Here is a 15,179-nt window from a genome sequence, read left to right on the forward strand (position 1 = left end):
CTTTTTTTACAGCGCGATTAACAGTATACGATTGTTTAGAGAAAGTTATCCAATTTCGTTTTTCTACACGATGGAATATCGATCATGTGCTTCATTACTCTTAACGTACTCGTCGTGTGACAACTTTTAAAAATAATTTCAGAAACTATATTGACGAGTGTTTAATTCAAGACTGGTTTTGCGTTAACCACATCGTCTCATTTGCAGAATTAAATAGTTCGGCTATTAAGATTTATATTAATAAAAAAATTGTATAATACCACATTTGCTACTAGAAATACCATGCAATCGCAAACTTTCTCACTTTAGAGTCACATGAAATTGCTTGGAAAGCGCACCAAACACTGTAATATCAAGTGATCTATGTAATACCCGTGAAATGGTAAACGGCGAAAGTGTTATTTTACACAGCCATACATAGCAATATTTGCGTCCATTTCAACGCGAGACACATTACAAGCGCAATAAGATCGCGTTAAGATAAGCACGTATCGTACAAGAACACTTTCTCACATTAATTATATATTTTGCATTTGTTATGATTGTCATTAGTGCATTTTTTAACGAGTTTCTCGATCCTCTCGTTTTCGTGAAATCTAAATTTCGTTAAAATAGTATTTAAATATATGTTACATGCAAAGTCGTTTAAGAATTATTGTCTCTTTCTTCTATACGAGTCGGGTTTAATCAAGATTTTTTTCTGCTTTATAAATTTAATTTTTGCCACAAGTATAATAATTATTATGTATGTATAGCCTTCTAAATGGTTTTATAATTTCTAAATTAAATGTATCACACATAGATGTTATTAACCGCAGAAAAGTTCAATACCCAGTATCCAAACCAGAATTTCTGGAAGTCATGACGTTTCCATTTTCATTCGTGGTGAGAGCAATTTACGGTAAAATAACGAAAACTGACGTACGCTTTAAAATATTTTAAATGACTTTCTTCTTCGCGGAAACAACGCTGCGTCCGAAATTTGCCGCAGCTTTATTCCGTTCGAAATTCCCTCGGTTTCCTCTCGGACGCAGCACTTCGTTTCCAATAACAGCTGCTTGATGACGGCGGAAGGGGTGAAAGCGGCGGTTTTACGCTACGCTCAAATGGCATTTCAATGTATGATAGACAGTACTTATACTGTCTTCACTTAGCGACGTGCTAACGTTACCACGGCGGCGTGCGATACGCATGCCGACGTTTATCTAGTGTGCGGTTAAATTGTTTCAGAGAAGTCGTGAATAAAACGTGCAGCTAATTTACCGATATTAAGAATTACCAGCCTACTTTCGTGAGAGGATGAGTATTGTGGAAAAAAAGGACATTCATTCTGGGAAATGGGGCCTTTAAAAGTGTTTTATCACCAGCAATTCGTTACTATGCTTTTTAATCAAACTGTTACTGCATTTTTTTCCACGAGGGAATTAAATTAATTGGATAAAAATATAATAACGTGATCTTGAAAAACGGAGCGACCTATAGTTACATGGCTGAAATAAGATAAGAACGTCTAAGGCATTAAAATTTGCAAAATGTATATTACTCTCTAAATCTGAATCAGTGATTATTCACTGATTCAGATTTGGAGAGTATATTTGTAACATGAATATTAAATTAAAAAATTTCCGCGTCATTATAGTGCTATTTAAAGAGTTACATATGACTCTCTCTGATAAATTTACTTCGTTGTTTACCTTTGGCGGCTTCTCTTGTCACTTTATAAGGTGATTGACAGACAGGTGATCGAAATATACGAGTTCGTCGCGTCTTATATCGATCCGTAAATCGGCATTACGTGATCTGACGATGTTACCATCTAGGAGTGAACAGAATAAACGCTATAAACCGTGAGAACTCTGAGTAAATTCGGATACTAAGGTGAGCGTGAGAAGAATCAACAATCGGAAAGAGAAACGGAAACTTGTTCACAGAAATTCTCTGTGAAATCCTATCTTTCTTCAAAAAATATGTTATATATCTTAAGAAATTATGTATATTATCTTTAAGATGTGTCATAGATATTTGCATGTGAGTCTATGCTACATCTTAAAGGTAATACATCTCTCTCTCTCTTCCTTCTCGAAACGGAACATTGTTGAATTTGTAGGTAAATGAGTCTTTCAAATAATTCTCGCGTGGCGCCGGTCCCATTCTGGAAACAGGTTTTACTCTCATTTCTTAATCGTTGTTTTGAGATTTCTTCGGGTCTGATTGTATCATTCTTCTCTTTCCGGATTCGCGTCCGAATCGCGGACAGGTGAAACGCGCCGACCAGAAGAGCCACAGAAAATGTGGGTCGCGTCTCACGAATCTCTATACATTCGCAAAATTGTGCCGATTAGAACGTACCGGAGATTCTCGATAGATTCTACGTTCCGAAAATATATTATGAGAGTAATTGTTCTGTAAAATATTACGTAATCATTAGTGATAAAAGAGAACCAGACATTTTATGGTTATAAAAATATCACATGTTTTAATTATCTATTCTGTATTGAGATATTTTTTACTAAGCTTGTTCTATTAGCTTTTCACACATTCAAAATACTTATATGATTTCGGAACTTGAAACGAAAAATATATTTATGTCTATACGTACTATATAAAGTGGAACAGAGACGATTGAACAGTTCATCTACATAGTCTAATCTCGTATTCCAGTACCCTGAATATCTAAATATTCTAACGATCTATGGCGGGAAAATAAGGAAGCTGTGAATCAGCATGGTGAAGCTATATATGACTTCCCTAACGCTCGATTTCTAAAAGATTACGATGATAAGCACCTTTGAGAAAAATAGCAATAAAAAAAAAGTAAGTTGGGTGGCGTTATGAATGAAAGTGGAACGCGCGGATCGTTCGCGGGTCTTCCCTTGATTGCGCTTCGATTCTTAACTCCCACGGATTAGAAAGGAGCGCACGCGGGTTACGACTGCGAGAACTCTCGGAAGATTCTGCGGCGAAAGTCTTTCGTTAAAGATAGCCGGACGTTGACATTTTTATCGCCGTCGTATGCGCGTACATCGTAACCTCGATGAAATTGAGCGTGACCCTGTGAAATAGTTCGTCATAATTATAGACAATCGTGAAAGATCTAGAGAGATCAGGGATCGACTGGAAAACAGAGAAAGTTAGCATCAACTAGTCGTAGATAAAAATATTACAGCATAAAGAGTAGAAGAAAAGTAAAACAATAATATATAATTATTTACAAGAAAAAGAAATAAAATAAAATAAAAAAGTATGCAAAAATGGTAAGAAATAAAATATTTCAAAATACCATAATTATTTAATTTAAATAAGAATATCTCGCGTGTGTTTACTTTTAATAAACTTCCGTTATACTGGAAAATTAATGTAGAAATTCTCTCGACTCTTGTCGTAAGGTCAAACACATCATTAAACTATCTAAAATACAAGAAGAGAGTTCCATGTAATAGTTCCATATAATTGCAATTTATGGCTATTACTATGTTTCTATAGAAGATCGATCGCTTGGCACGTCGATCGATGTAGATATAAGTATCTTCTAATTGAACTTTCGAAAGTATACGTTAAAAGTATGATTAATTTCTCCATCTAAAAGACATCATCAGTCAATGTACTGATCATAGAAATATATGACGTTCATCGTGGAAAGATCAATGAAGTTCTCAATTTCCAGAAAAGTGCAATATCACGAACGTGTAACTAAAATCATAGACTCTTTTCCACTTTAATCTTACCACAATTATTATAATTCTCGCTTCTTTTGCTTTTGAAAAATTAGAAATATATGCAAGTTATGCTTTTAGATTGGCCCAATTTTTCTGCTTTGAAATATTGAGCCTTTAAAACAAATAAGCTTTTCGTTAATAAAGTGACAATCGTTCTCTCTTCTATTATACTCTTCAATTTTTGTTTCTATTTATTTATGTTTGGGAAAATGTCGATTTGATCGCGAGGTAATCGAATTCATCGCTTCGTCATCGAACGCAGGGGAATCCGTTGCCTTAAACGAGTCCGGGACATTTTATGGTTATTTCTCGAGATTTCAAGAATGCGATCCAATTTACGATAACGATCCACAGCGTCGGACACACGTCGTACTTGTCCCAAGCTTTGAAGAGCGAAGACAACTGCATGGGGCGGATAAGATCACTCGACCGACTCTGTGGATACCCTATCATGGATACTGATGAGAGTAAGGCGATACTTACGACTTCGAGACACGAATCCAACAACCAAGGTCGCTATTACATAAAAACCTGATTATGGTACGGCTTGTATAGTAGAAATTAAATATAAAAATTAATTGCGTGATTACTCACGTGCAAGTAAAAAAAAAATGCTCCAACTTTTGATATAAGTTTAAGAATACGATTTACGCAATGATAAAACACATACATTAAAAATATCAATCTTAATTATTGTAGTAATTTCTTCAGTCCCTAAAATATATTAATTTTACGATCTAATTTATTATTTCCTACGTTTCAATTGCTTTCTTAAAAAGCAATCTTTTTGAGATTTTTTTAATGCAGAAATATAATGTTTCAAAAAAATCTGTTTCTCTTAAAATATCGTTATTACTCATACGCTGCAAAAACGATAAGTTAAGACCGGCACAAGAGCGTTTCGTTCGCGTGATCGCGAAATCGCCACGGCGATGGGGAGGTCTTAATTAATTTCATTAAGCCATCTTCTTCGCGCCTTCGTGTCTGGAAACGGCGATCCCCAGATCGATATCCCGGTCGGAAATTTGATTCCTTCGGCCTTGCCTCCTCCTCCTCCCGAGTATAGCTCGATGGCACCTGTAAATCTCCACTGTCCACCTCCTTTTAGCCCGCGGACTTTGACAAAACGCGCCGGACGTATTTGCATACCGCGCCTTTATCTCGTCCGGCGCGCGTTTGCGCGCATAAATCCATATTCCCGTTGCAGTAAATCTGCAGCGTCCGTCGCGGACGCGATTTCATAAATCACGAGGGCCGAAGGCAAAACCTCCTTCTAATTGAAAGAGAAGAAAGCGTCTTCGGCCGACGCGGTCCAGGATAACTCCGAAAGAAAATCTCGGACTGTAATTTCTTTTCAACGTTTCAACACTTTCGACAATTCAATATGCACGATTTAAAACTATCGTAACGTCTTTTTGAGCTCTTGCATTATTGTATCACAAAATTTACTTATTTTCAGAACTGAAAAATCTTCTCTTCAAATTTAACGGAGAAAAAGCAATAAATATCGTATAAATTATTAAACTAAAATATCAAATACTTATGTTAAACACTTATATTACATTGCAATTTTATTACATTCAAAACTATTTTTATATTTTTTTAATAGGAAAAATTTTATTTGAACATATGCAACAGTAGATAAAAAGGCGTATTTGCACTTTTATTTCGAAATAATTTCGCACGAGGCAGACACATTGCTGCAATGCGCTTTATTTGATGTGTTAGCAGAAATGAAAATTGTGTAGTCCGACAGAAACAATTTGCAATAAGATATCTTATTGCAAAGTATCTCAAGATATTTTTTCTTCAAATAAAGTTATTCCAAGCAAGATGGGCTATGCACAAATACTTGTTTTATCTACTCCTTGCAAAGAACCAGCTCGTTTTTGACGTTTGAAAAGATTATTCACGTTTCCTGTAAAAACAAATATGAATGACTTCGGTAATTTTACACCGGGGTAAGGATAAAGGGTTAACGAAGAAGATTACATTTTACTACATACCGCAGAACGATCGCGGATCTTTCGCGTCGAGATAATTAATGTGCGTGCGCGCAGCGCGATAGCGATTTCGCTATAATTCACGTTGTCATTTTTCGCACTTCCGAGGCTATTTATTTTAAACATTTTACGAAGGAAGTGGCAGTCGGAAGATACTGTCGTATGCGTGCACGACGATTTACATCGTGCCTTTGTCAAATCTGGAAAGATGAGCGCCGTTATACGCTCAATTCCTATGGGAATTCAATTTAATCGATAAAATGCGCAAACAATTGAATTTTCTCACAACGTTTACTGACAAAAGTTCTTAATACAATCGAGCCTACATACAGTATTGGTCGCAACTATTTTTTTCGCGATAGTAACGCGCAAAATGCGATATATCCGAGAACGATGTCTCGAATAAAAATGACAAACGGAGACGAGCTGTATTAAAGAGCGGAAACGATGTCGCAGGAAAAGATAGCGAGATAAAAAATGCTATAATCAACTGACAGCGGAGCTTCAATTAATATGTTCTTTAAAGCGACCGCGATATATTATATTATGTCGCTGATATCGCAATTTTGGGCGAATTCGTAACGCTTATGAAAGCGGAGAATGAAAAGAAAAATAGCGTACGATATAATCGATACCGATCGTCGCCCCAAAACGCGTCGCGAAAGACTAGAATGAGTAAGAATAAACGCGTCGGGCGCGATTAAAAACACGGGATGCACATACCTAACGAGAATTATTGTTACAGTATTACGAGTAATGCGGTTCGAAGAGTGGGGCGTCTCTTTTTGATTTCTGGCAAATATAATATTCATTGTTATATCTATATATGTATATATATGTATATATATTACGTAAGGGACATAATATGTACAAATGTCGCGACGCAGAGCTGAGTCTCGTTGTGTTTTCCAAGTTTAACGTGGAGAACTAAGTCTTTCTGTAAATTGCCTTCTCTTTCCCTCGAAATAATAAATGAATATCAAAAACTTAAGGCAGAATTCTCTAAAAATAATGTCCGCTATTGTTTCGATAAATTGATATCTAAATGCCTTTCTAACATAAAAAAATGATTTATGTAAAATACATTACATGCAACAGCAAGCCTTCAAAATGCGTAAATCATCAATTGTGCACAATGCATACATTCTCGTTTATAAATAAAATTATTAAGACGAAATGTTGAAGGATTAACCCCAATGTCGTGTATAACTAATTGTAAAAATTCTACTTACCCAATAATACTCTATTCTAGATGAAATACTTATATTTTGCGGACTTTATAAACTCTCTCATTGCGCTTCAGTATCGCGCTTATGTAATTTTTTTTATTTTTCGTCATTTATCACAGCATCGTGCGTTACAGCGTTCCTCTGTTCTACGTTCTGCGTACTTCAACAAGATGGAAATTGCATAATTAATTATACATGTACTTTAACGAATCGTAGAAGCATCCAATGATAAAAATCCATTCGTAATTATTACGAATGTATGCGATGTTGTTGCCGAGTATATGTCGTATTCACGTAATAATAAATTAACATCGTATCTTGTCATTACATTCTGCTATTGCACAGCGATAATAATAAGACCCATGCAAATGTGGACGGATTGCGATTTTTACGTGCGGATCGACGAATTTCCTACAACGAAACATTTTTTGATATTTCTCCATTATCTCAAGTAGCTCCCAGTTATCGATTCTATTTTCAAGCGTATTTTACGAAATATAGAATACACTTCGTACAAAATTCCTACGAATTTTGGAGGTCAAAAACAGTAAGAACGTAAGACGTCCCAGACCTCGCAGAATTCGATCTTTTGGGATAATCTCAATTACGTTCTGTACTCGCGAAGGAAAGTCGCTTCGAAGATCAATGGTATGTCAAAAAATCTCCCTCACGTAGCACCAACGCGTGTGCTGAGCGCGAATTTCTCCACGGGATCAATTTCCCGGTGCGATCGAGGATGAGCCTGAGGTTTCCTCCGTCGACCTCTCTCAATCGGTGCACTCGGAGGCGAAGCTCTCGAGGTCCACGTAGTGCCCGTTCATGTTGTCCTCCAGCAGCTGAGCGAGATCCCTACGTAGGATCTGAAACTCCGGCCTGCGGTCGGGATCGGCGTGCCAGCATCGGGATATCACCCTGAAGAGCTCGCTTCGACAGTGCGAAGGCCTCTCCAGCCGATAACCGTTGTGCACGTTCCGCATGACTTCCCGCGCCGTCATATCCGGGTACGGTGTTGAACCTGAACAGAGAGCACAAAGTGGTGCGATTATTACGACGGGATGTCAGCACGATAGGTCGCGGTAGGAAGAAGCTACCATCCATTGATTAAAGTACATGCTTTAACAAGGTATAAATTGGATATTTTCTCTTTTTCCCTAGTGGATATTCAAGATGATCGTATGTGTGTAGCCACATCGGGTTCTTTTAACTGATAAGGACGACAAAAAATTGAAGATTCAGGAAATCGCTATAAAATTTTGACGATATATTTAATGACATATTTTGTAGATTAATTTTTTCTTTGTAATTTTGTTAATTAAATCAAATTAATAACACAAGTTTACATTTAATATATAAGCTTACTTCCAAACTATTAGCGTGTCTGCACAAGCATACCTTTATTTTCATATCAAATAATAACAACGCAGCAAAAGGATTCTCAATCTTTTTTATTTTTACTTTAAGAGGCTTTGAATAAAAAAAAATAATATTTATTCCAATAACAAGCTACCGAAATCAAGCAAGTCACTTAGTCATTCTCGAATAACAGGCGATGAAGGCACTTACCTAAAGTAACGATCTCCCACATCAGAATCCCGAAGCTCCAGACGTCGGTCTTCGTCGTGAATAGGGAGTAGATCAAAGATTCGGGGGCCATCCATCGGATGGGTAAGGCATTTCTGCCGTGTCTAGTCTCGATCACCTCGCCATCCTCGTTGGCGAACCTCGACATGCCGAAGTCGGCGATTTTGCACAGCTTGTTGTGATCCACGAGGACGTTTCTGGCGGCGAGGTCGCGGTGGATGATCTGCGCAGAGAAAGAGAGAGTCACACCGATGAACGACCGGCGCTCGCTCTCGAGAGGTGCATGTTCCATTACGTGTGCGATTGCTTACGGTCTGCCCGCATGACGGGGAATTACACGCTATTACGAGTTCGGTGCAGCGAGTCGTCTCGAGAAAAACTCAGCCTTGAGTCCGAGCTCGCGCGCGACAAAACGGGATTCGCGGTACCTGGAAAGGACCAGTGCGCGTCTGTGCGAAGACAAATATTGTTTTAGCGACACGAGTGTCGAGTGCTCGTCGATAGACCCGATAAATTTAGCAATATTAATCCGCCGATATGTGCTCAACCAAATGTGCTACTAGAAAGCAAGGATATCTGAGAAGAATGAAGAAACGAGAATTTAAATTTTTTCAGTGGGTTTTGGTCTTGCAATGACAAGTGAAAGAAACAACTGCATGGTTGCCTAGCCATCAAACGTAGACAATTCGAATGCAAAAAAAATGTAATTGAGGTATATGTAACCCAATCGCGAAGATTATGATACTCGCGTTGCGCCATTTCGTGCAGCCTCTCTCTCTCGCCATTACTATTAATTATATTTTAATTAACCGTTCAACGTGCATTCGGCCAAATGAAGTTTCGCTAAACGACTCCGAAAGCCACAATGACAAACCAAGATAATTGTTATACGCAATGAGACTGGATGATGCAAATACGACGTTACGAAACGTCGAGCGCATCAGCTGCGCTTGCTGCTGAAAATTCTCGTTTTGAATGCAGCAGCGCGTCTAGAATGCATCCACATTTGCAGCTGGTATGGCACGCGTACACTATCATTTAGCGACTACGTAATTGTCTATTAACTTGGGAGAATAATATTTGCTGCGCCGTTTCCTGGAAACTATTATACGAACGGAAACTGGTAATTCAACATTTGACGAGAACGATCGGGTGCTCGCAGGAAGGGTTCGGGCTCTTCGTTTCCCTAATTATCTATTAATCGTCAGGTGTATCCTCCTCAGAGTCGCTACGTGCTCTTCCACAGGCAAGCGCAAATTTTCCTTTTCCTCTCTGTGACGCGTAATAGAAGCCGTTCTAAATGACAATTTCTGAATGAAGAAATATTTACTCCATCATTCTCGTTTTAATCAATAATGCGCATCGAGCGAAATAAATTGCGCGTAAATTTTCGTCTCGGCTATCTGCATAAAACACTGGCTGAATTTTTGGCAGATACCGGTTCGCATCGCGATACTTGTATCACACGGCCAATATTCCGTCGACGTTATGTTAATTTTTGTTTATCGCAGCTGCGCGTATTACGATCCTGAATATATTATCCGAAGCCAGTTGATCGCCTGCCTAAGCATTTCGTAATAAAACTAAATTATCTACACATATAAACAGAAATGTATACTAAATACATTATCTTTGTTAATAGCGATCAAATAAAAGTTTAAAAATCAAAATATTATTTAGTGTGATATTAATATTCATGTGTAAAAATTAAAAATAAAATTATTTTTCTTGTGGAGACATAGCAAAAAATCTTTGTAATTTAAAAGTTATAAATATTTGCTCGGTGACATATGGATAACATAAAATCTTCGTCCATATTTTACTACAAAATGCATATCTTATGATAGTCACGAAACTAGTCAGATGGCGTAGATTGTAAAAACCCTATTGGGGGCCGTTTATCGTTCTCGAATCGAGTGAAGAAATATTGAACGAATAATACGAACATCCTTAAACTCGCTCTTTATGAGATATAAAACTTAATCTTTGCCTAGTGACACAGATCTGCGGACAGGAATGTTCCTTCAACGAATACGATGGAGGTACATTTTACGACTGTGTGAAAATGTTTGAGTTTAAACATCATTAACGAATTATTTGTCGTGCAGTCGATGCTCTCCGCGACCTTCTACAGGTAGATGTCAAATGTCCTCGAAAGACTTTCACTTTTTATCTTTTTTCGCAAAGCACAAAAAACTTTACGTGAGGTCTTTTCTTAACTCCATCTTTATATATAGACAGAAATGGGATTTAATTTATCAAATTAAAACGACTGAAACTTCCGCGATAAAAAAAAATACGCTAGGTATTACCGAGGTATTACTTCGAAATCATAAGTGATTCGCGAAGCTATTATCTTTTTTCGGTAATAAAGAAGAAATATTAAAATCGCGCACGAAGCAACTCAGCTACAAGGATGGGTATAATTTTGCATTATTACGTACATTATACTTTATATTCGCATCGCTGCATACCCACAACTGCAAGTTTACCTATCTATATTTGAAATTGCACAATGTAAAAACTATTTACCATGTTTCTAACAAATGACAGGATGTTAATAATTGGTCGTAAAAATTGTTAAACATGTGATTTCATCATCTCGCAAGTAATAAAAATATTGATTGATTAAAAAAAAAATCGTGCACGTTGTTACAAGAAACCTTGACTTACAAAAATAACTCTAAATAACGAAATTAATAACTTAAAAAATTTTAAACAAAATAAATGATTACAGTATCTTGAGTATTATACAAATAATATTATATATAAGTATATATTAAGTATTATATATATTTTTTAATCATTAAAGTATTTCAAGATTTTTTTACTCGACTGCAAATCATCAAATACACATTATTCTCTAATGTAATATATCTAAGTGTTTTTTTCAAATGCATAACAAATTATCCATACCTAAACTTATATCTTTCAATAAGTATTCGGGATCATATCCCAAACGAATAATTGGTCGGACAATACTTACGACATGGGGAGGCTTGTTAAATTGTGGGGAGATTAACGAGAGGGCTTCTATGAGCATTTTAAACGGCTGTGGTGCGTATCGATCGGCGAGGTGTCGCGCCGAAATTTATCGCGATTCCTTTCCTTTCTTCTTTAGCCGTCTCACTATCCTATCCTTTAGGCGGTATGTAACGCAAAAAAAAAGAAGGAAAATCACGAGGGACGAATGGCCGAGCAATTGTTAAGCGCGATCAGGCTTGAAGCTACTTTTTCTCCTACGACGGAACAACAATTATCTAGAGAAACCTGGAGAGCCTTCATAAATGCGCGATAAAGAAAAATTAATTAGCACGCATTATTAAACATCGATCGCAGCGGTCTCGCGACGTTGATGTGATGTCATTGAGAACTGCCAAGATATTGGCATAATAATGTGAGATTTTATTATTTTTATTGTTTACTGGAAGGAATTTTTTTTCTCTTTGGCGGACGACGATCAGTTATAGACCTTGCGAATTTTTAACTTATAAGTAAATATCTTGGTCGTGTACAAAAAAATTAACACGATATTACAATGATCGAGTGATTAAATTAGAAGAAAGTTTTTTAAAATTATATAAATTGTAGAACGGCAGAGAAAGGTGCATTAAAAAAGTGATGATAAAAATGCATACCGTACGCATTGATTTCATCGAATCTAAAAATATTGTAATGAAATTTACTATGACTCGTTTTTCCTCGTATTCGTCGAATTTTTCTTGATGGACTTCGATGTGACGATGCATGTGTCGTAGAAAAGCCGGAAAAGAAAGCGAAAGAGGATAATGTTCTATTCTATGCGGACACATCGTATGGGAAATAAGCCTTAATTTTTTCCATAAATATGAAATATGAGCATTAAAAGCATGTCGGCCGTTCCCACGAACATTAAAGTCAGCTGAGATTTAACTCGTTCTCTCAGTCTAATTGTATCATTAGAGTTAAATCTTGATAAACGCCAATGTTTATATACCGAGAAACCTGTCTTGAAAATATTCGTACCTTTTTTGATGCAAGATACTCCATGCCTCTGGCCACACAATATCCGAAAACCGTGAGGTCCCTCGATGTCAAGGCTGCCGAATCCTCGCTGAAGTTGTAAAAGTACTGCCTGGTGCGGTGATCACGCAGATACGCGAGCAGTTTGCCATACATGACGTACTCCAGTATGAGATAATGAGGCTCTGCAATCAGAAAAAATCATTAAATCGTTTATGTTCATTCATGGAAGAACGCATTGGAGCGTGTCGCTCCTGCGTTTCGAATAAGGGGATCTCAATCAACCAAGGATAACTCTTATTCATCAACTCTTACTCACGATTCAAATGAGTAATGCAATTTTTACAGGACGAAGCGAACGTACAGTATTACGAGGTGTGCATGGATTTGCTTTAATGGCGATTTACTATTCAAGGCACACTATACCGTGATCCAATAAATTGAAAACATCGTCGTATATAAGGAAAAAACGGCATTTTTTTCTCGGGCATCGATTACGCTTTCTAAAAGGTTGGTCGAATTTTTTCCGACTGCATCGACGTGACCTCTTATTGTAATATAGTCGAAAGAGATGTAAGTGTAATCGACGCGCTTGAATTGCAAACATGTAAATAAGCCTCTGTGTGTATAATTTTATTAAATGTAAATAATTCAATCAAACATCAGAATATCCAATGTGCAATAAATTAATTGCAACCTGTACAATGATTTGTCATTATTGACGTCAAATGATATATTTGTCGAGATAACAATTTTGAATATTTAATGATTGCTTTAATGAAGTTACATTTTACGTGGAATTTATTTAATTATATTATATTAAATTGTAATACTTTCATCGTAACGACGACTATATAAAAATGTATACAGGCGATTAGAGGAACACATGATGAGGATGTTGGAGAAATATTTTACGTTTGAAATAATTTAAGAGAGATGCACACTTGGAAGAGCTCTCGCTTAGGTAGTACCCGCTTGATTGTAACTTATGGAGCCACTTTTGTCGGCGCGTCGAATCGTAATTCTCATATTAGGCCGATATTGCCATTCTCCCTAATAATAATTCTTGTTCGCCAAGTAGCGTATGTTAGCGTACGCTCCTCGCTTCGAATTAATCGAGTTAGTACGTTTTTCCAAGTGGATTAAACGTAATGCTTACAATGCTTGTTTCGATCGTTAAGTCGTGTGTTATTAAACGTGTATTAACAATTTAATATCATGACACAGTACTGAATAATTTGCATCCAAATTACCATGCTATACGATGCATGTTTGTACACGAACGTTAATATATCCATAAACTTTAATTAAATCTGACAGAAACTGTCAATTAATGGAAAAGTAAAAATAAATAGATCTTTGTTAAAGTTGCAATTACGTAATAACTTATTGGAAAAAAGATAAGATTATTTTACATGTAAAAAATCACACTTAAAGATTTTCTTGCTGCAATTTTACGTTCATTCGTGTGACCAACTAATTAAGAATAAAAATTTGGTTTTAGCTACTTTTATATATATATATATAATCTAATAATTTATATGTTATAGAGAATTGCAATAAAAAATATGAAATTAAAGCAATCGCTGCATGTAAAGAAAATGATCTCTTTTCAAGAGCATTGCCTGTTATTATCTCGTTGGCACATAATATATCGAGGCTCCATTATCAAATACGCGCGTTGAATTCGTGTTAACTGTACACTGTAATGCTTTCGTTGCAAAAATCGCGGATCCACGCCTATGTCAATCGATATGGCACGCGCATGATACAATAACCGTGACGAATGCAAAGCAATACGAATGCGCAACGGCGATACGTGAGCTGTGGTATCGTTCACGTTTCATTTTCACGTAGATCATATTTTGCGCACGCATTACTGATAGAAACGTATTCGCGAAACAAAGCGACAATACAGGCAAGAGAATATATTCGGCCGACGCGACGCGTTGAAACAAGTTCCTCTCGGATCTCTTTTTAATCCTACATCATATGCAAATCATTCGGAAACAGTCGACTGTAAACAAAATTATAAACGCGGTGGCGTTGGAGATTTTGACGCCAATCGACGGTTTTTAAATCGTGAAGTATAATGACGTGCAGTTAATTCCGCGAATTTTTTGGGAGAACTCGTTTCTGAGAAAACGCGAAATATCAGGAACTCATTTAATGAGAAGTTTCATCATAAAGCGAAACGTCTAAACCATATTATCAGTCTCTTAAACTTCCAAAATATTATCCAAATGAAAAACTCGTTCTAAAAGGAAGATACCGCGTTCTTAAGTTCGTAGGTTTTAAAGAATGCCGCCTTTTTAATGTCGCTCCTATTTCATACGTCGTCGCGACAGCAAATAAACCGAAACTTGATTAGGGACAAAAAGAGAAAGACGATAGCTAAATAAGAGAGGCTCATCGTTTTTATCAGACACGAAGCATTTTTTAATTGAAACGGAGAGGAAATCGTTTCGCGATAAAAAATCCAACGCAATTATGATGATGTCTTCATCAGGCATTAATGCGAGAATTTAACGACACGCGATATGTTGATATCGCGATATTATAGCTTAATTTGTGATTCTGAGATGGACAAAATTAATAATTTTTTTTTCTATTACATTAAACATATAAGAATTTGTCAAACTTTTTTT

The 15,179-nt window shown here is 36.6% G+C and overlaps 1 protein-coding gene across 1 annotated transcript in view; it reads right to left on the bottom strand.

Moving 5' to 3' along the window:
- Nucleotides 1-5,991: 5,991 nt before the first annotated feature.
- LOC139777906 (uncharacterized) overlaps nt 5,992-15,179 on the bottom strand; it is a 169,527-nt gene continuing 160,339 nt past the window's right edge. The window contains exons 6-8 of the mRNA XM_071715588.1: nt 12,535-12,716; nt 8,512-8,752; nt 5,992-7,963 (exon numbers count right to left, since the gene is read on the bottom strand). Of these exons, the coding sequence (XP_071571689.1) occupies nt 7,716-7,963; nt 8,512-8,752; nt 12,535-12,716 (671 nt within the window). The 3' untranslated portion in view covers nt 5,992-7,715. The remainder of the gene's footprint in view (nt 7,964-8,511; nt 8,753-12,534; nt 12,717-15,179) is intronic.

This window comes from Temnothorax nylanderi, unplaced genomic scaffold (assembly GCF_030848795.1).
Source record: "Temnothorax nylanderi isolate EJ_2023f unplaced genomic scaffold, tnyl_v1.0 TNYL_tig0168_pilon, whole genome shotgun sequence".
Classification (NCBI taxonomy): Eukaryota; Metazoa; Arthropoda; class Insecta; order Hymenoptera; family Formicidae; genus Temnothorax; species Temnothorax nylanderi.